Source organism: Vombatus ursinus, unplaced genomic scaffold, assembly GCF_900497805.2.
Source record: "Vombatus ursinus unplaced genomic scaffold, bare-nosed wombat genome assembly UNPS02000577.1, whole genome shotgun sequence".
NCBI classification, from domain to species: domain Eukaryota; kingdom Metazoa; phylum Chordata; class Mammalia; order Diprotodontia; family Vombatidae; genus Vombatus; species Vombatus ursinus.
The window spans coordinates 19,545,039-19,566,523 of record NW_020940355.1 but is presented as its reverse complement, the minus strand read 5'-3'; the positions used below and the strand labels follow the sequence as shown (position 1 = coordinate 19,566,523).

At 38.2% G+C, this 21,485-nt stretch overlaps 1 protein-coding gene across 1 annotated transcript in view; it reads right to left on the bottom strand.

Moving 5' to 3' along the window:
• The window catches only part of SSR1 (signal sequence receptor subunit 1), a 28,683-nt gene extending 13,553 nt beyond the window's left edge, over positions 1 to 15,130 (bottom strand). The window contains exons 1-7 of the mRNA XM_027837814.1: positions 14,961 to 15,130; positions 12,485 to 12,597; positions 9,411 to 9,495; positions 7,336 to 7,598; positions 4,845 to 4,921; positions 3,555 to 3,633; positions 3,183 to 3,276 (exon numbers count right to left, since the gene is read on the bottom strand). Of these exons, the coding sequence (XP_027693615.1) occupies positions 3,183 to 3,276; positions 3,555 to 3,633; positions 4,845 to 4,921; positions 7,336 to 7,598; positions 9,411 to 9,495; positions 12,485 to 12,597; positions 14,961 to 15,039 (790 nt within the window). The 5' untranslated portion in view covers positions 15,040 to 15,130. The remainder of the gene's footprint in view (positions 1 to 3,182; positions 3,277 to 3,554; positions 3,634 to 4,844; positions 4,922 to 7,335; positions 7,599 to 9,410; positions 9,496 to 12,484; positions 12,598 to 14,960) is intronic.
• Between the last annotated feature and the right edge of the window lie 6,355 nt (positions 15,131 to 21,485).

Here is a 21,485-nt window from a genome sequence, read left to right as displayed (position 1 = left end):
CCTGCACAACCTGTGGCCCACCAAAGGATTTTGGGCGGCCCATGTGCCACAGGTTGTACAGGCCTGCTCTAGGTCTATATGACATATCCAACAGTACTGAAAAAATTCCCAGTTCTGATCAGTCAGCCAAGGGAGGTACTCAATGAAGAAACTGGAAAATGGGTTTACAGGCTCCTGAAGCCCAAAGATGAGAAAATTTTTTATTTTTCAAAAAGTGAGAAATGACTTCCAGAAACTAGAGCCTCATGAACTTGACTATGAACCCAGACAAAATTCCATAATATATTAAACAGATGGTTGAATAACTTAGAAATAGAAGCAATGATCACTAGGAGCCAGCATGGATTTACTAAAAACAACTCTTGTCAAACTAGTTTCATTTGCCTTTTTTTTTTTGAGGGTTACTAACTAGCAGATGTTGAGCAATGGAATGCTCACCTGAAAGGAATCCTCTAATACACAGCAGTCAAACATATAACCACACTCCCAAGCGCAGCTGACCCAGATTAAAATGTAATTGGGAAACATTTAACAAAATAAAGAAAAATATAATAAGACAGATAACATTACATTTTAAAACTAAGTCAATATTTGGCCCTGAAAAATACTAAAGTACAGATTAATGGTCCCTGTTTCTATCTGAGTTTGTTACTATTGCTATGGTGGATTGTTGCAACAATCGTTCCTGAGCCCTGTTCTGTTACACAACAGCAAAAAATTGATAAGCCATGTGAAAGGAAGAGAATTTTTAAAAATAGGGTATTCTAAGCTTAGGGTGAACGGAATACATAAATCCATGAAGGCAGAAAAGGAAAGGTTGAAAATGAGTCTAATTAGTCTAGTCTGAGTCCCTAGAAGGGAGTAGCATGAGATAAGGTCAGAAAGGTAAGACTGGAGCCAGAATGTTGAGGGCTTTGAATGTTAGGCTAAGGAGTTTGTACTTTAGCCTACTGGTAATGGCGAAACAGACTGAAGATTTCTTTTTCTTTTTTAGATTGAAGATTTCTAAGGAGCATAACTGGATCTATGTATCAGGAAGATTACCCTGGCAACTGTGTGAAAGACAGATTTCCACACACGTCCTGGCACATGTGTGGACTGATTAATAGACTGGGGAATGGAGAAGCCTTGAGTTAAGGAAACCAATTTTTAAAGCTATAAAAGTCTGGTGGAAATAAAGATCTGAACCAGAGTGGCAGCATGAATGGAAAGGAGATGGAGGCATGTTGTTCTGGATAATCTATAGTCTCTTTCAGCTCTAATGATAATTTATGAGTCTATAAGATATTTTAGAGGTTGAATCAACAGGGCTCGTACCTGATTTGATATAAGAGGATGAGGGAAAGGGAAAACCATAGATAATTCACAGCTTAAGCACCTGGAAAACTAGAAATATGATGGTACCATGAATAGAAACACCAAAGTTGAAAGATAAGGGAAGCTGGTGAAAGTGGGAGTAAAGAGAAGACTTATACTAAATTGGAAGTGGAGGACATCCAGGTAAAATTAGAATCCCAGGCACCTGGAAATGCATGTTGGAAGTTCAGTAAAGAGACTGTGGCTGCCCTGATGTGTGAAGCCACAGAAGCAGATAAGATCACCAAAGACACCTGCATTTGGGCAGTTTAAAGGAGACATAAAAAAACAAAAAACTGTCCCTCTTAAAAAAATTTTTTTTAGAGGATCCAATTAAATAAATTGATTATGGCTACATTTTAAAACAATAATTGTGTTTTAAAATATTAGACTTACGATTTCCAATGGAAAAGACATTTTAAAAAACCCTCACTTCTATTCTCTCCTCCATACCATTTTAACCCTTCTGAGATTTATTTTTCTTTTCATCTTCCTTCTCAATCAATAGACCTGGAGAAGTGACAGCTCATGCTAAAGTTACTGAGCTGCTTAAAAATAAAGTGATGGGGGAAAAAAAAAACCTAGGTTATTTTTGAATATAAAAGCTACTTGGTATCTATTTATATTTCACTGTTAGAGAAAGAACTTTTCACCTTCATAAAAGTTAAAGATATAAATGTATAAGTAACTAATATCTTTGTCAGTTAATAAACATTTATTAAGTGCCCACTATGTGCCAGAGAGCACTGTGCTAAGCACCAGAGATAAAAAGAGGTAAAAGACAGTCCTTGCTCTCAAGGAGCTCACAATCTAATGTGAGAGAAAACATGCAAAGAACTATTTATAAACAAGCTAAATATAGGATAAATAGGAAAAACCAACACAGGGCAAGTACTAGAATTAAGAGGGATTGGGAAAGGCGTCCTGTAGAAGGTGGGATTTCAGAGGCCTGTGTCACTGGATCAAAGAGTATAGGTGTGTGGGTGTGGGGAAAAAAGAAGACTAGAAGGGTATGGGATATGTAGCCTATATCATGACAAGCTTTGAATGTTAAATAGAGGATTTTATGTTGATTTTGGGGTAATAGGGAGCCGCTGGAGTTTGTTGAGTAGGGGGATGATGAAGGATTAGATTAAAATTATTTTCTTTCTTCCTCCTGAAAATCTAACTATGGTCATTTATCAAATTTCTCTAAGAAATGTAATGCTCAAAACTGAACACGATCATTAATTGGTATTCCATAACTAACTCAAATGATGTATTGCTATCCAAGAAAAGTCCCCATTACTACCAAGCATCATCAACAAAGTTTAATTGCCTCACCTCTTCTACTCTGCACTGAAGCAACAGGAAAGAAAAGAGATAGGAAAAGATTAGGAATATAAAAGAGTTCACATACATCCTTAAATATAAAATTAAAGACAGATTCTTTTAAAAAAATTAACCTAAAAGTAAAAATAGATGTTTAGTTTTCAGACAAAGCTTATTCTGTGTAAAAAGAGTTAGTACTTTTCCTTTCCTCATCTAGTAAAATCACAGACCCTGGCTACTCAATGTTTATTATGGGGTTTATTTTGGTGGAAAGGGAGTTATAAAAAGAGATGTGACTGTTTACCATTTTCGTGGAGAAAGTAGAGCATTTAATCAGCCTTTAAAATATACTAGATTGTACACAAGACATCTGAGAACTGTAGATGGGAAGAGATGACTTTTAAATGACATTTATTTCTTTCATAAGTTTTCTTTAGAAAAGAATTATGAAGACATTTATGTCAGCCTCAAATTTCTCAAGTACTTCCCCCAGTAAAATTTTTATGCATACTTACTGATTTGATTCAAAGTCTCTTGGGGAATCCAACTCATATCAACATCATTTTGGTTCGATGTACCCATTTCTACTTTCTGGGCTGGTCTTTTTCTCTAAAAGAACACACAAATAATTTTAGTTATATCAGTACTCAAGTAAGATTTTATTAGGATTATAACAACCAACAATAACTAAAAGGTTAGGTTTCTATTTTATTACAAGAATCTAAGAAATACTTAATAGTCTTCAATTTCAATTAAAGTAGACCACACAAAAATGTTTTTCCCCCCCATATAATTAAGGTGTCACAAGGGGTTAGGTTATTATTAACTCAATATTAAGTGATTTTCAGGCTATAAGTATCTGTAAGAGAGCATATGCAATTCCTTACCTTCCTAGATTCTAGAAGCTGATGAAGCCCAACAACGACTAGTAGCCCAAGTCCAGCAAGGAACATGTACATAAAGATTCTTATTTCAAGGAAGGGAAAAAAAAAGCAGAAGAAATTACCATAAATAAAGATAAATGCTATAATAGTTTTGATACATGCCATAAATCCTCTAAATAACCTTATGAATAAGAAATGGAATTTAAAGGATTCAATTAAATTAGGAGCCAGTTATGTAATACATACTGGCTGTGTAACCCTGGACAAATCTCTGTGTCCCCAGACATCCCCAACTGTCCAAAACTCTAAATTGCAAGAGTTTACAATCTGCATAGGCAAAGACTTTTCCCATATAGGGAGTTATCTACACCAATGAAATCACAAGTCTGGTTAAAAAAAAAAAAAGGCATCATAAGGGCTTGGTAAATTATTTTACACCATCTTTAGGAAGTTATGAATGAATAAATATAAATTATAATGTAAAGTCAAGAAAAGTATCTCACAAAACATGGGAAATTAAAGAAACCCAAAGTAGAACAGCTGAGTGGTAGACATTATATACATTCTCTGCTGAAAGACTAAACATTCTTAGAGATTAAGTCTCAAAACATTTTTCTACAGTAATATTACAAGGGGAAAACTCAGAGAAAATTGGTATTTTGTCATTAGTCTGAGAAGTGATACAGTTTATCTCTAGTAAGCAAGAATTTGGGGAACAGGGGTAAAATGGAGCAATTTGGGCAACTTCCTTGTTCTTCCTAAAGCAGTGTGGCTTTTTAAGCTATGTGAATCCCCAATTCCCAGTAACATTGAAATATTAAGCATATGTTTCAAAGTAAATCATAAATTCCCTGATAAGCTAAGTCTTTTGCAACAAATACAAGAAATATGTGAAAATATAATTAAATTGAAGCTTAACTTCATTATAAAGTTTACGTTATCTTTTTTTACTGGTCATCTAAGAGACTCAACTGAGCACACATGACATGTTGCCTCTCCCATTTCAGAAATGACATGGTCACCTGAGAAACATATTTAGGAAGCAACAAATCTTAGAGTTTTACCCTAACTGCCCATCAGGAGAGGATGCATGGTGCCACAGAAATGTTACTGGATTCACTCTGGCTCTTCATTTACTACTAGGTGACACCAGACAAGTCACTTCAAAGTCACTTTTCTGCAACTCAGTTTATTCTTCTGTAAAATAATGAGGTTGGGCTATATGACCTCCAACATCCCTTCCAGCTTTAAATCTATGATCCTATGATCTACTTTATCACAACTCTCTCTTACGTTTCTCCATCCAACCCATCTTCTCTTTCAATAATCGTAACTGTTTGATTGAAGACAGCATCTTGGAACACATTGCCCTATAAAAACACAAAAATCTGAAATGTGGTGAAATGATTAAAGTTTCAAAGAGATTTTAAAATCCATTTAACTCATATTAGACGACCATACAGCATTCTCATAATTGATGAGGCCAATATGTGTAGCCAGCAGGACTGATGCAAGCACATTTTAACTATAAATCGTTGGTTTAAAATTACCACCACTTGGCAAAGAATTGGAAATTGAGGAGATGCTCGTCAATTGGTGAATGGTTGGACAAGTTGTGGTTTGACTGTGATGGAATGCTATTGTGCTACAAGAAATGATGAGCTGGATGCTTTCAGAAAAACCTGGAAAGACTTACATGAACTGATACAAAGTGAAATGGGTAGAACCAGGAGAACTTGGTACACAGTAACAGCAATATTGTAAGGTGATCAACTGTGAACAACCAACTCTATGAAAAAAGCTGTCTGTTCCCAGACAAGGAAATGATGGGAGTCTGAATGCAGACTGAAGCATTTTTTTACTTTATTTTTCTTGGATTTTTATGGGGTATGTGTATCTATGTTTTCTCTTAAAACATGAATAATATGGAAATATGTTTTGCGTGCTACACATGTATAGCCTATATCAAATTGCTTGCCTTCTCAATGAGGGAGATGGGGAGGGGAAAGAATTTAGAACTCAAAATTTTAAAAACAAATGTTAAAAATCATTTTTACATGTAATTGAAGAAAAACAAAATACTAATTAAAAAAAATAAAATAAAATAAAATTACCACCACTGAAAATCACCACTACAATGTGGTGTGTCTCCTCTATATCACTTACAACACAGATGCTTGTACCACTGCTAACACTGCCTCTTTAGGAACCAAAGTAAAGGGAGAATGAAGGAATGGAAGGGGGACCACTAGGGAAAAGAAGAGACGCCCAATTGAAAACAAAATAAAAAAAAAACCTATGCCAGAACAACACTTTTATCAGATTTATTTCTTCTCCTTTTAGGCAGAGAAAAATAGAGAAGGGTTAGTAGCAGCAGACCATTCTAAGAAGTGGGAAAGGAAAATCCAAATTTAGCTTCTAAATAGCAACAGATTAGAAACAAATCACTTCGAAACAAATGGGACGGATTTAAATCATTAGAACAACTTTCTTTAGTGGAAATAATGTTAGCCATATGAGAAACCTGGTTCTGTCATCAGGTTACACACACTGTAAAAGGATCACTGTCCTTTCTAACAAGAATGCCATCCAACCCTGCTTAACAGAATTAACTGATTCAGGCAAAATTATGTTATAGGGGACTCATGGGTCTAGGACTAGCTACGGTCAACACTAACCAGCTGATTCCTGATTTCCTCTTAGGCAACTGGGCAAATGACACTACTGCTGGATTTTGGTTATCATTTTATTAATGTTACTGAAAAATGACACTAGTTGGGGTAACTTTATAGAGGGTATACTTCTACTTCCTTGTATTTAACTCATACTCAACTCAGAAACATAAAAGCAATTTATGTATTTTTTAAAATCTATTAACAAAGATGATTTAATGACTACTTTATCACTAAAATACTGTACCTAAAGGTTTTAATCTGACATTATCTGCAACAGTCCTCTACACTACTACATAAAAGTATTTTCCAATCAGCAAAAGTCTCAAAGGAGAAAAAATATTTTTACATGATTATCTGCACTAGAGGTCTTTAAACTGGATAAAAACTGTATCTGTAGGTTGGGTATCATGTTATCTTCTGTAACTTCATAGGTGAAAAGATAAGGGGCATGAAATTCTAAATGTCTCATTAAACACTGTAAAACACCTGTCTATTTTTAAAGGTTACACAACTCGTTTGAAGGCAGGAAAAAAAGACCAACATATCCTGGAGGCTAACTTTGAACACTAGAATTCTAGGATATCAGTTCTATTCTGCTGCTAAACATATAATAAACAACTAATGTGAACAAAAAGACATCAAGAGTCGGCACAATGGATAGAGCTCCTGCGTTGGGAGTCAGGAGGACCTGAGTTCAAATCTGGCCTCAAACACCAGCCAATTACTAGCTATGTGAGCCTGGGCAAGTCACTTAACCCCAACTGCCTCACCAAAAACCAACAAAAAAAGACATCAAGAATTATGTTTGGCCACTTTGTTCCCAATGATTAAAATGACAAACTTTGTTGCTAAGACTACTTGTTCTAGAACACTAGAAATCATAATGTATAAACTCTGAGGTAAGTAGAAGGCATAATGAATTGTAAAACAACCAAAAGGCAGGCAACCAGAGAAGAGGAAGCTTTGCATAATTTACAAATTTGACAGTTAAGTCCCTAAACAATGAGTGGCCTATGATCCAGATTGATTATTTATCAAGCAAAATGTCATCCCCCTCCCCACTCCACTGGGTTGAAACTTTAAACAGAAAAAAAATAAGCAGGGCTTACATTTAAATCTTTGTAGTTCAGATTGATGACTAGACCAAATGGACGCCCACCCATGGGCTCTGCAGGGATGAAAGAGTACTCAAATGTTGCCTGCCTCTGGGGTGGCACTACGGTGTTCAGAGGAAGAGCGGTGAAATTCTGGATATAAAACTGGTAATCCTGAGGATAGCGGAATGAGGCATCTAGAGATTCAACAATAAAGTCTTCTGTACCCTTGTTTGTAAAGCCTACCAGGAACTTCACAATGTTATTTGCTGGGAAATCTAAGAAAGAAAATTAAGGAAAGTTAGAAAGTTTCACTGAGATATAAAAGATACCTAAACACCAATTCCAACCTTAAAAATTACACTTATAAAAAAAAATTACACTTATCTACATTTATAGAAGTCAAATCTCAATTATGAGTATGTGAACTGGGAGCTGTTGTAAATATCTAGTGGTAGGGTTAGTATTTAGTAGTTGTATGGTCCACCTGCAGCACTCTAAGAACCCAAAGCTGACAGCTAAAAGAAAGCAGTGATAACCTGGCTAAAAATGTCAACACAGCCACAGGAAATTAAATTGTGTAACTCCTATTTAGAATAGATCCCCTGATGTTAGAGATCTGACAAAGATGGTGAAGAAACACTGGACTTTAGATGTCAGGAGACCTGAATTCGATTCTCATCTCTAACCCATTAGGACAAGGGAGAAGTCACTTCATTCTGCTGAGCTTTAGTTTCCTCATTCGTAAAATGGAAAAACAGCCCCTCCCCTCAAAGAGTTGTGATAATCCAATGAGCTTAACCTCTCTGAAACACAATTTCCTCACCTGTAAAATGGGGAGAATCCCTATACTAACTACCTCACAGATACTAAGGATCACATGAGAATGAATCTAAAGTATTTTGCAAACTTTAGAATTATATAAATGTCAGTTATTACACCTAGAGGGTTGGATCGGATTTTGCTGGGAATCACTTGGCTTTACATGCTTTATAAGCCAAATGCCTCGTATTACCTTGTCTCTATTGGGACATAACTTGCTACTAAGATAGTTTGGTTATTATTCTGAACAATACTGAGAGCCACAAGGATCTAACCAATACCTCATATTTCTATAGATGACCTGCACTGGTAAGAGTTTCTACCCTGGGAAGTTCCTTACACTGATGAAATCATGAGTCTAAACCTTATGCCTACCTATAGTACTTTAAGGTTTCCAAAGTACTTTTCCCTACCCTATTGTGAGTTAACCTAAAGAGACTCATTTTGTTAATGAAGAAACTAAGGCTCAAAGTAGTTCAATGAGTTGTCCAAATTCAGAGAGTTATTAAGAGTCAGAACCAAGATTCAAATTCAGCTATTCTAATTCTAAGTCTTATGTTCTTTCCAAGACAACTCTGTTAAATAGATAACATAAAAGGGTAGGGAAAGAATACTGAGCTATAATAATCAAAAATACTGTCAATACCATGAATGATAAAAATGCCAACGAAGTAAAAAAAGCCAAAAAGTTACGAAATGAGAGGGGAAAACCAAATCCTTTCTTCAAATTAAAATTTTTACAATTAGAAGAAGCAAAAAGTACACCAGTATGAAAAAAAGATTTTCAGAAATCCATGAGAAACAAGTACTTAAAAAATAACTTTTATCTCTTTAAGACCTTTTACAACTTTCTTGACAGCTGACTGCAAAACTAGTATTTCATTAATATTTTACATAAAAAATATTATGCAATACTGTAGTACAATAGTTTGAAAATTTCTGAAAACAGAAGCTTTGAAAATGCTCACTGATCCACGAACATTTAATTCCTAGGTCAAAGAGATTTTTCTGTTTTTTCCCTGTTTATTTTTCCTTTTCAAGTTCCACATGTCATTCTTTAAACAGATAAGATGTTTTGTAAAGAGAACACCCATTATGCCAATTTCAAGAGGAATATGTACAAAATACTTACTTAAGCATCATTCCAGAACCTTTTCCCCTTCTCCAAAGTCCTTCTACATCTAGCTCTGTTCCCTGCTTACTAAGGATTCCTGAGATGATTAATGAGGAATAGTTTTACTTGTAGTGCTGAAAAACGTTTATTTTACCTTCTCCTTTTACAAATAAGATAGTTGTGTCTGCACTTGGTGAGGCTTCAGGTTCACCAGAGAGGTCCTCTTCTTTTTCTTCTACCTAACAACATTAAAAAAGGGATATATTAATATAAGGAAAGAGTCATTATTACGGCAGCGGGGCTACTAGACTTTTATATTTACACAACAATAAGGCAGTGAATAAGTACATCAGATTGACTTCCTAGCCCCTTCTCACCATTTTCAGCTTCCTTTTCAGAGTTATCTTTGCCATTAAAATGTAAACTCCTGGAAGGCACAAATTGTCTTTCTTTTTGCTTGTATTTGTATTCCAGGGATTGCTCAGCACAAAGCAAGCACTTACTAAATTCTTGGAGACAGATGACAGCAGAAACTTTAAAAGAACTACATATTTCAAAAGATGTAGAAGTTATTCAGTGGAGTGCTCCAAGTATGAAAGACAGCTCATGAAAAGGCACAGAGTATGTTACAAGTAGGCTGGTTTGGCTAGAACACAGAATATGTGAGGCAGACTACTGTGAAGTATGCCTAGAAAGATGAGTTAAAACCATACTGTGAAGGTCTCTAAATTTCCATTTTATCCTAAAGGCAAGAGCCACTGCAACTTCTTGAGCAGTAGAAAGACCTTGTTGAGCCTATTTTTTTAGGAATATCAATCTGGCAGGTGTGTGAAAGATAAAACAGAAAAACTGAAAGCAGTAAAACCAATAAAACTCTAGATAAGGAATCTGAGGCACAGAGAAGTATCTGAGATGGAATTTGAACCCAGATTTTCCTGATTCTAAGTCCAACACTCTATTTACAACGCTATGCTGTCTCATTTAACCTCATGAGGTCTGTTTCCTCATCTCTAAAAAGAGAGATGGCTTAGACATTTCTAAGGTCCAACCAATTTTAAATCTATATTCACACATGACACACACACAAATAATTTACATAAAATAATATACATAATAACACATGTAGTACATGATCAAAGTGCTTTGGGAAATATGATGGGAGGGGCAGGGAAGACATAGATTTGGTGAAGTGAGGAGGGAAAGATTAGAGAACACATAATAGGTGGTGGTAATTGAGTTATTTTTTTAAATAATGAGTAGGAATAGAAAAGGTGGAAGTCTACCTAACTTCAAGTTTAACATTCAAACCTCTACCTTCCATTGCCTCTTAGCAGAAAAGCAATGTTATTATTAAAAGTATTATTTGAGTCTTCTTGTACAAAATGAATAATATGGAAATGACTTACATAACTTCGCATGTATAACCTATATCTGACTGCTTACCATCTCAGGGAGGGGGAGGGGGTAGAAAGAGATAGAATTTGGAACTCAAAATTTTAAGTAAAAATGTAAACAAACAAACAAAAAACCAATAGAAACGCAGCATAAACGGGCACATTAAGGGCCAATGAAAGCAATGAAGAATCAAGTAGGATAATTCATAGCTGGATCCTTGAAAGATGTAAGTTTTAGGAAGAAGACATATGGGTGGGTTAAAGAAGGGAATTCTAGGCAAAAAGGCTGTAATTTGTAAGCTATTTACTTCCAAGTGAAGCAAGAGTGGCTTGACTAAGAAGGAAAAATTCAAGTAACAATAAATGAAATCAGTGGAATATAAACAGGAAGAGAGAAGAAAGTTCTGTTAGGATGGGAGCCAGTGTAGGTCCTTCAACCATGTGTGAAATCATGAAGTCTAGAAACAGTATAGGTTCAAGATTCACAGAATAAGAATGATGTTTGAATAAGATTAATCCGACGGTTTTATATGACTTATTTCATGCTATTCTTCTTTTTAAAAGTTGATTGCTTTTGTTTTTATATCAGTTATTTCTGGGTATAACAACCCCCTTCTTTCTTGCCTAACAAAGAAAGGTGGTCAAGCAAAAACAAATGCTACAGTAACTATATCTGATAGCGTATGCAGCATTCTGTTTCTATAGTCCCCCCTCTTCTCTTGAGAGGAGGAAGCTGTGTTATATAATCTGTTCTTCAAGACCAAGATTGGTTATTACAGTTACTCAGGATTTGGCCTCCTTTAAACATTCTTTTAATTTGTTATTCCAGTCTCTGTGCTGCTTCTTGACTTCAGAGGAATAAGATATGAGGGTGAGAGGGGAACTAGATCAGGGTACCTCATTATAGCAAGGATATTAACAAATTGGAGATCATATAGAGGAGGACAAATAGAACAGTAAAGAGTCTTGAATGCATATCCCCCATCAGTTAAAGGAAATGGGGACATTTGGCATGGAGAAGACTGGGGGAGGAAGCAATACGTAAGAGAACTCATAAAATACTTGAAAGGCTGTCCTGTTGAAGGCATATTAGATCTGTTCTATTGTTCGACTTCTTTCTGGAGGACAGAGCTAGTAACACTGAGCAGAAGTTGCAAAGAGGCAAATTTAGGCTGGATGTAAAGGAAATCTCGGGGCATTCTATTTATTTAGGGAGGTCAAAGGATCATAGATCTAAAGCTGCAACTAGAAGGGACCATTGAGGTTCTCTAGTCTAACCTCATTTTACAGATGAAGCCCAGAGAGGTTAAGTGACTTGACCCTGGTCATACAGGGTCCTCTGACTCCAGAGCCAGTTGGTAGGTTCCTCTTTACTATAAGTATCTAAGAAAACATATGCAGGATGACCGCTCAATGACTGGGGATCCCTTTTGGAGGCTAGGTTTGACTAGATGACTCCTGAGATTCCTTTTTTGACTCTGAAAAATTCTGTGATTACAGTAAGAAGTGAAGAGAGATAAATTATCACCTACAAGGAGAAAAGGAGGCACACTGATTCTGAGTTCTCCCCTAGGGTTCTTATAAATCTGTCTATTGCGGGGAATTCAAATCTACTATCTAGAACCCCTACTACTACAAACGACAAGATGATTTCTAAGGTCTCCGTCAATTTCAAATCTGGCCAAAGCAAGATATTGTTTTACAACCTACATAATTAGATTCACTAGACCTCATAAAATTATGAACTGATATTATAACAAATTTACAACAAGTTTTATCAAGTGCTTCCCAACAAATCATACGCTCAAGATGTCAAATATAATCCACCACTAACCAAATCTGTGGGTTCATCTTCTTCTATTTCTGCTTCATCATCTTCATCTTCAATTATTGTATCTTCCAGTGCTTCTTCATCCTCTGTAGCATCTTGGGCCACAGCTACTGACCCTAACGATGTAAACAGAAAGTGTTTGTAACAACTGAACCTAAGGGCAAGACATTAATCAATAAGTTAATCCTGATGGTTAAAATCATAATCACACAAATACTGTTTAGAAGACATATATCCTACATGCAAAACAGTACAACACTCAGAATGTGCTACCATATTGTTTGGAAGAATCATATCAATAAATAAATAATGAGCATGGATGCATGTAAAACACTTTACATTGTGAAAAATATAGTGAAGACATAGCAAAGCAAGTTAACAGAAAAAAAGATTTGTATTTCTGCTTGTTTTGAGTTTCAATGTAAAGTTCTAAGATACTTATATTAGAAAATGAGGGAAACAAGTTAAAGTCTAGAAAAAAACAAAAGTAAAACTATATTGCTTTTCTATGTAAGCAATTTGATACAAAGAAACCTCTAAACTGGTTTAAGTATTTTCTAAAATAGACCCTGAACACAATTTCTAGGCCACCAGTATGTAAATCTACCAATGATTTGTAGAAAGAATGATGATGTGGCAATTCAGTTCAAAAATATAGGCAAGGGAACAAATACACATGCTGTAATACCCAGAAGAAAAGAATATATATAGACTCCTACATCATGAATTTGGCTTCTACTTAAATGTTGGTGACAGTCATGAACTTTGCAAAATAGAAAGAACACTATACTATGAAATAAAGAACTACAATTTTCCAAACTAGGGTGTAAGTGATAACTATATGACACAGTAATTTAAAATGAAGCACCCTTAAATTTGACTTTTTATACAAAATGGCCTCTGGTCATTCATTTCAGTTTAACTTAGATTTTAAACTATATATATTTACTAATACAACAGCATTATTTTGATAACAATCTTAGTGACATTTACTTAGTCCTAAACATTCTTGGTTGCAAAAAATTAAAGAAAGATATATTCTGTAAAATATAAAATGTTTTAGAAATATAACCCTATGGGACGGAGGTAATCCAAATATGAATCCAATGTCAATTTTTGTAGAAAGATTAAGACCACAAAGTAAAAATGGTCAAAATCAGAATTTTTAAAAATTAAGTTATCCTTAAGAGGCAGAAGGAAAGGAGATCTGCAAGCATCTCCGAAAGCAAACTCAATTTTTTTTCTTATAACCTACAGCTGAATTAACTTTTCCTCCAAGATGTTCTTTCCATACATTGAGTCAAAATCTGTCAATCTACTTTATTTTCTTTGTAAAACATAAGTTCATTGGATTATACCATTAAAATTTAATCAAAACATTCTTTTGGAATTTGATTTTTAGAGTTGTAAAGAACCTTAGAGATCATCTAGTTTAATCTCCTCTTTTCACAGATGAAACTGAAAGTGAAAAGTGAAGGGACTTGTCCATAGTCACACAGAAAGTTAGAGGCTGAGCTGGGATAAAGAACCCAAGTCTCTGGATGCTCTCTCCACTACATCAAGCTATACCTACTTTACTCGCTCTCATTCTTCTTTTTTGCCCTCTCTTCATTTCTTTGACTATTGTAGCATATAGGCAATACCATTAAGGAATTTCTCTTGGAAGTTTTAGAATCAAGGCTCTCTATCTAAATTAAGCCTAAGTAAGGCCAGTAGCTCAGAAATGGTTTTTATATGAAATTTAAAGTGATTGAGAGCGCAGGGTTACACAACCTGACACAACGACATAGATGAACACTGCTCCGGGGCACTAGGAGGAAAAAAATCCCCTTTTGAGATTAGGGAACTAATTAAGTAAAGTATGTCAGTGGGAGAGAGGAAGGTTAAGATTCCCAGGAAAAAGGACAGGCAACCAAAAAGAGGTGCTGTGCCAGGCCGGGTGCAGGGAAACATGGATTCTGTGCAATGAATGAAGCCAGGCCCCCTACAGCAGATAATGACACGTCAGCCTAGAGCCCGGCGCCGAGTGCGCGTGGGGGCGGGGGAGAGCGGTCGGTGGCGGAGCGGGCAGCGGCCACTGCAGCTCCGCTCCGCCGCCCTCGGGGATGCCCTAGGTCCCGGAACGCATGGACAGGGGGCGGCCACGCAGGTCGGAGCGCTGGGACAGAGGCACCGGGCAATGTCACCCGGCCCGGCCGGGAGACAGCGCGCGGCCCGCTAAGGATCCGCACGGCAGGGGATCGGGAGAGCCCCGCTCCTGGAGGCCTCCTCGTGCACCCAGGACTCCCCGCCCTGCCCCCCGCGCCCCCGATCCCCGGGATCGGCGGAGGGAAGGTAGAGGTGCGGGAGGGAGCAAGGACCAACTGCCGCGCGACCCCCGAGAGCCGCCGCCACTGCCTCCCACCGCCCCCCACCACCAAACTTGGCAAGCGCTGCAGTCGTTCCCCGTCTTAATCCTCCCACGCCCCTCTCGCCGTACCTCCGGGGCCGCCCCCAAGCAGTAGCGCGGTGGGGAAGACGAGCAGCACGATCAGGATCAACCGGGAGAAGAATCTCATGGTGGGGCCAGCGGGCTTCCCAGCCTCCACAGGCTCTTACGGCGGCTTCGGCGGTAATGGCGATACTCCTCATCCGGGCTACGAAGTGGGCGGGGCACGCAGACGTCAAACGGGACGTGGCCCCACCTCCCTCCTCGTTAGCTCCGTTGTGAACGTGGCTCCGTCCCGGCCAGGGAAGCCCGAGGTTTGGGGCTGGGTGGGGGAGGAGCGGGGTGGCGTAGTAAGGGGTGGTCACGTGACAACGCCGCTGTGCTCTTAGCAGGGAAAGTGACGTCTTCCCTCCTGGTGAGTTTCCCTGCTCCTGGATGTACCTTGTGTGGCGTTGTCCTCCCTTTTCCACTGGGTCTTTGAGAGTCTATAGGGAAGGTGAACCGGGCTTTTTAACCCAGCAGTCTGTTGGTTTGGTTTTTTTTTGAAACATTTTTTTTTCTTTTGTAAGGCAGTTGGGGTTAAGTGACTTGCCCTGGGTCACACAGCTAGTGTTAAGTGTATGGTCTGAGGCCGAATTTGAACTCAGGTCCTCCTGACTTCAGGGCCAGTGCTCTATGCACAGCGCCACCTAGCTGCTCCTTCCGTTGTTATTTTTAAACTTTCCCAACTTGAGTTATAGCTGTTAGTTCATAACACCTGATTAAGCCCCAATATGTGCAAAGCCCAATGCAGGACTCTGGGAGCATACAGAGTTTATCGAAAATATTGCTCTATCCTCTTGAAGCTTTTTAAAAAAGATCAGAGGGATGATGATTACCACGATGATGAAAAAGATGAAGAAAGAAGATGATGATAGTACTGATGTGGTTTGAGGTGCTTAGAACCTTGAAATGCAGGGGTACAGGGGGGTCTGCCTCAAAAGAATTCCACCACTCAAGCCTTCTTTCAATCAGAGTTTTATTATACATGAATTGGGCAGGTGAGAGTCTAAGAATCTGCGGAATTTAATGAGGGTAGGATTAGTACTTTTGTACAGAAAAAGACTGAGAAAATCTGGATGGGACCAAGGAGTGGGAAGTAGCCTGGGATGGGCCAGGTGCAGACAATGAAAGTCTGGGCTGGGTTGGAGGGCCACAATGAAAGAACTGTTGAAAGAATTATGCTGAGATGGGCCTGATGCCTCAGTGACGCCTGGGCTGAAATGTGTGAGGAAGTTGAAGGACTGAGAGTCTAGGTTCCATACCCCATCATTGCCAATGATTCTGAATCGGTGTTGAAGCTCTGAATGAAAAAGATCTGATTCAAGTTTCATTTCTGACCTATCCTGTTGGTGTCATTTAACCTGAGCTAGTCATTCTTTGTGTTCTGGCAACTGAACTTCAGAGAACCTGCTGACCTTCATTGCTAGTGGAAGGAGTGCCCAGGTAAGAGCCCAGAAAGGACTCTTCTGAGGATGTGGAAGTTCCTCATTGGAATGAAATCACAGATCAAGGCCCTAGCCCTAATATTAATCTTGAACACTTTAAGGTTTAGAAATTGCTTCACACATATTACCAGATGGTACAACAACCAGTAGATAATAAGCTTCTTTGTGGTAGAGATTTGTTTCTTTTTTTGGCCTAACACTGGGCCTTGCACATAATATGCACTTAATGTTGATTGAATAATACAAAATGTATCCATGGCCCAGTCTGTTCTGGATCTTCTTGAACTTCCGTTCTAGGGGAACTTTCAAACAGTGTATTATCTGTCTGACTTTGTCCCCATCCAGTTAAAAAAAACAGGCAAGTTAACTTGGTGCTAACATGCAGGCAAGTAACATCATTAATATAAGACAGAATTAAGAGTAAAGCAACGGAAACAATCTCAACACATTTTCAGTAAGAACAATTTCAATTTCCTTTTCCTTTCCTCTCTTCACAAAGTAGTTTAGGAAACAAAACTCATTAGGGAAGACATGGGCCAAGACTCTGAAACTGAAAGAAAGGGTTCAAGTGTGTTTTTGCTTTTTTTTTCTTTTCTTTTTGGTGAGGCAGTTGGAGTTAAGTGATTTTGCCCAGGGTCACAGAGTTAGTAAGTGTCAAGTGTCAGGCAGGATTTGAACTCAAGTCCTTCTGACTCCAAGGCTGGAGCTCTATCCTCTGCACCACCTAGCTGCCACAGTGCTCAAGTTTTGAAAAGGCTGGAAACTACTCCTAGTGGTCTCTGATGCCCACTGCTTATCACCTGTCTAACCACTCCCATTCCTATTATATGGAAGAAATAATTCCTTTCTGATTTCAATGTAGAAATTACCTAGGTTTTATTATGTGTAAGCATAGGTTTAGTCCTCAGAGAAAAACACCAAGCCTGAAAAAAGATTAGGGTTCTAACAAGTTGTCTTATAGAAAAAATTATGTTAGGCGGAGCCAAGATGGCGGAGCAAAAGCAGTGACTTGCTTGAGCTCTCCCCCAAACCCCTCCAAATACCTATAAAACATGGCTCTAAACAAATTCTAAAGCAGTAGAACCCACAAAAAGACAGAGCAAAACAAATTACCAGCCCAAGACAACCTGGATGGTTGATTGGAAAGGTATATCCCACCAGGCTAGGAGAGGAACGCAGTTTGGTGTGAGTGCCTAGGCCACAGCAGACCTGGAGCAGGCCTCAGAGGACTGAATCGGGGGCAGCTGTGGTGGTTTCCAGACTTCTTAACCTATGAATGCCAGACAACTTAGAAGGTCAGTGGTAAAAGACTGTTTCTGTGGTGAGAGAGAGAGGTGCGGGGTCCCATCCCTATTCCCTGAGCTTGGCCACAGGGTGGCGGCTGCCTCCTGAGCTTCTGGCCCACAGACTGAGGGGGAATTGAGTGGTTGATCAGAGGGGGATTGCAGGGATCTCTCTGCTGGTGCCAGATTCTATTACTTTGCTGGTGCTTGGATCTGGGTCACAATTCTGGGTGGCAGTCCTGGGGCTAGGAGGAGCACTGGCTTGGTGGAGCTTGTAGTGGCTGTGGAGAGGAAATCCTCCTCACAGTTCCAAGACATAAAAGAGTGCTTGTGGTCATTCATAGAGCAGAGCACAGGACAAGAAAGGAGTAAACACCTCACCCTCGATCATAAATAGCACCTTGGAAGAACTGAAAATTTACAGGTCCCTAGAAGTATCTCTGAAAACAGCTACACAAAACCCCTGAAGCTTGGGACAGTATATTCTCCACATTGGAAACAGACCCATACCTTAACAAAGAGTTTATAACTCAAGTAATTGGCCAGGATCATGAGCAAGCAGCACAAAAAGAGTAAGACTATATTAAAGAATATCAAAACATACAACCAGAAGAAGACAACAAAAGCTCCTACATCCAAAACCTCCAAGAAAAATATGAACTGGTCCCTGGCCATGGAAGAGCTCAAGAAGGATTTTGAGAAGCAAGTAAGAGAAGTAGAGGAAAAACTGAGAGTGATGCTAAAGGAGACCCAAAAAAATACTGAAGAAAATAATGCCTTAAAAAATAGCCTAACCCAAATGGCAGAAGAGGTCCAAAAAGCCAATGAGAAGAATGCCCTAAAAAGCAAAATTGGCCAAATGGAAAAGGAAGTCCAAAAGTTTACTGATGAAAATACTTCCTTAAAAATTAGAATGGAGCAATTAGAAGCTAGTGACTATATGAGAAATCAAGGTACTATAAAACTAATCCAAAAGAATAAAAAAATAGAAGAGAATATGAAATATCTCATTGGAAAAACAACTGACCTGGAAAATAGATCCAGGAGAGAGAACTTAAAAATTGTTGGACCATCTGAAAAGCCATGATCAAAAAAAGAGCCTAGACATCATCTTTCAAGAAATTATCAAGGAAAACTGCCCTGATATTTTAGAACCAGAGGGCAAAATAGAAATTGAAAGAATCCACCAATCTCCTCCTGAAAGAGATCCCCAAAGGAAAACTCCTAGGAATATTGTAGCCAAATTCCAGAATTTCCAGGTCAAGGAGAAGATATTGGAGGCAGCCAGAAAGAAACAATTCAAGTATTGTGGAAACACAATCAGGATAACACAAGATTTAGCAACTTCTACATTAAGGTACCAGAGGGCTTGGAATAGAATATTCCAGAGGGCAAAGAAGATAGGATTACAACCAAGAATCACCTACCCAGCAAAACTGAGTATAATCCTTCAGGGCTAAAAATGGTCATTCAATGAAATAGGGGACTTTCAAGCATTCCTGAGGAAAAGACCAGAGCTGAATACAAAATTTGACTTTGCAATACAAGACTCAAGTGAAACATGGAAGAGGTAAACAGTAAAGAGAAATCATAAGAGACTTATTAAGGTTGAACTGTTCACATTCCTGCAGGGAAAGATGATATTTGTAACTCATGAGTCCTTTGTCAGTATTAGGGTAGTGGGAGGGAAAAAAATTATATGTATGTATAGATAGATAGAGGGCACAGGGTCAGTTGAACATGAGGGGGTAATATCTGGAAAACAAAATTAAGGGATGAGAGAGGATTATACTCGGAGAAGGAGAAAGGGAGAAGTAGAATGGGGTAAATTATCTGACATGAAACAGACAAGAAAAGGCTTTTACAGTGGAGGGGAAATGGGGGAAGGTGAGAGGGAATGAGTGAATCCTATTCTCATAGGATTTGGCTTAATACCCATACACAATGGGGCATGGAAATAATCTATCTTACCCTACAGGAAAATAAGGGGTGAAGGTGACAAGAGAGCAGGGGGTTGATAGAGGGGAGGGCAGATTGGGGGAGGGGATAATCAGAAGCAAACACTTCTGAGGAGGGACAGGGTCAAAAGAGAGAATAGAATAAATGGGGGGTAGGATAGGATGAAGGGAAATATACTTAGTTTTTCACAACATGACTACTACGAAAGTGTTTTGCATGACTACACATCTATAATCTATACCGAGATGCTTGCCTTTTCAATGAGGGTGGGTGGGGAGGAAGGAAGGGAGAAAATTTGTAACCCAAAGTTTTAAAAACACATGTTAAAAATAAAAAAGTTAAAAATTAAAAAAATAATAAAAATGAGCTGGGAAAAAAAGAAAAAATTATGTTAGAGTGACATAGAAATAGTTATTTTACAAATTGGAATCTTGTACATTCCACTTAGGCAATAAAAGTTAAAAGACAGATTCACAATCCCATGCTTCCTTCAATGTCATAAAAATTGAACAGCTTGGTTAAACAGAGTCATAATCTCATGCATTAACAAATCTAGTTAAACTGAGTCAAGTTACAGATTAAATTACATGTAGAATGTTCACAAATAGGTTGATTGATGGGGAAGATTTTTATGTTTTCAAGAAATCCCCCTTCTATCAGCGCCCACTCCCACCCTTCTTCTCTTACCCCCATTCCCCTCCTACTTCCCTGTCAGGTAAGATAGACTTCTATACTCAACTGAGTGTGTATGTTATTCCCTCTTTGAGCCAATTCTGATGAGAGTAAGGTTCACAATATACTTCCTCCCCCCACTTCCCCCATCTTCCCCTTCCCTGTAAAAGCTCCTTCACAACTCTTTTATGTCAGATAATTTACTCCATTCTACCTCTCCCTTTCTCCTCCCAATGCATTCTCTTTCTCACCTCTTAATTTTATCTTTTCAGATACCATTCCATCATATTCAGCTCACACCCATGACCTCTGTCTATGTATATTCTGTCTAACTGCCCTAACAATGATAAAGTTCTTAGGAGTTACTAGTATCATCTTCCTGTATAGGAATGTAAACAGTTTAACCTTATTGAATTCCTTATGATTTTTCTTTCCTGTTTATCAAACTCTTTTTTTTTCATTTTTTAAAAAATTTTTAGGCAATTGGGGGTTAAATGACTTGACCAGGGTCACACAGCTAGTAAGTGTCAAATGTTTGGTCTGAGACTGAATTTGAACTCAGGTCCTCCTGACTTCAGTGCCAGTGCTCTATCCACTGCACCACCTAGCTGCCCCTCCTGTTTATCTCTTTATGCTTCTCTCGAGTCTTGTATTTGATCTTTTAATGTAGAAACTGCTAAATCTTGTATTATCCTGATTGTGGCTCCATGATATCTTTCTGATTGCTTGCAGTATTTTCTCTTTCACCTGGGAGCTCTGGAATTTGGCTATATTATTCTTGGGAGTTTTCATTTAGGGAATCTCTTTCAGAGGGTGATTGGTGGATTCTTTCAATTTCGGTTTTAACCCTCAGGTTCTAGAATATCAGGACAGTTTTCCTTGATAATTTCTTGAAATTTGATACCCTGTTTCTTTTTTGGTCATGGCTTTTAAGTAGTTCAATAATTTTTTTTTTCAGCCAAAGACAAGGTTTATTGAAGATCTGCCGTATTGGCCAGACTCTTAAGAAATCTGAGCACTTGTGAGCTGTTGTCTAGATCTTAAGAATCTAAGCATTTGTCTAGATTTTAAGAATCTAAGCATCTTAATGGAGACAAGATGGACCTTATGTAAAGAAAGACTATGGGAGGGATCTAGGAGTGGCCAAGTAGTCTATGAAGTAATAGAACTCTAGG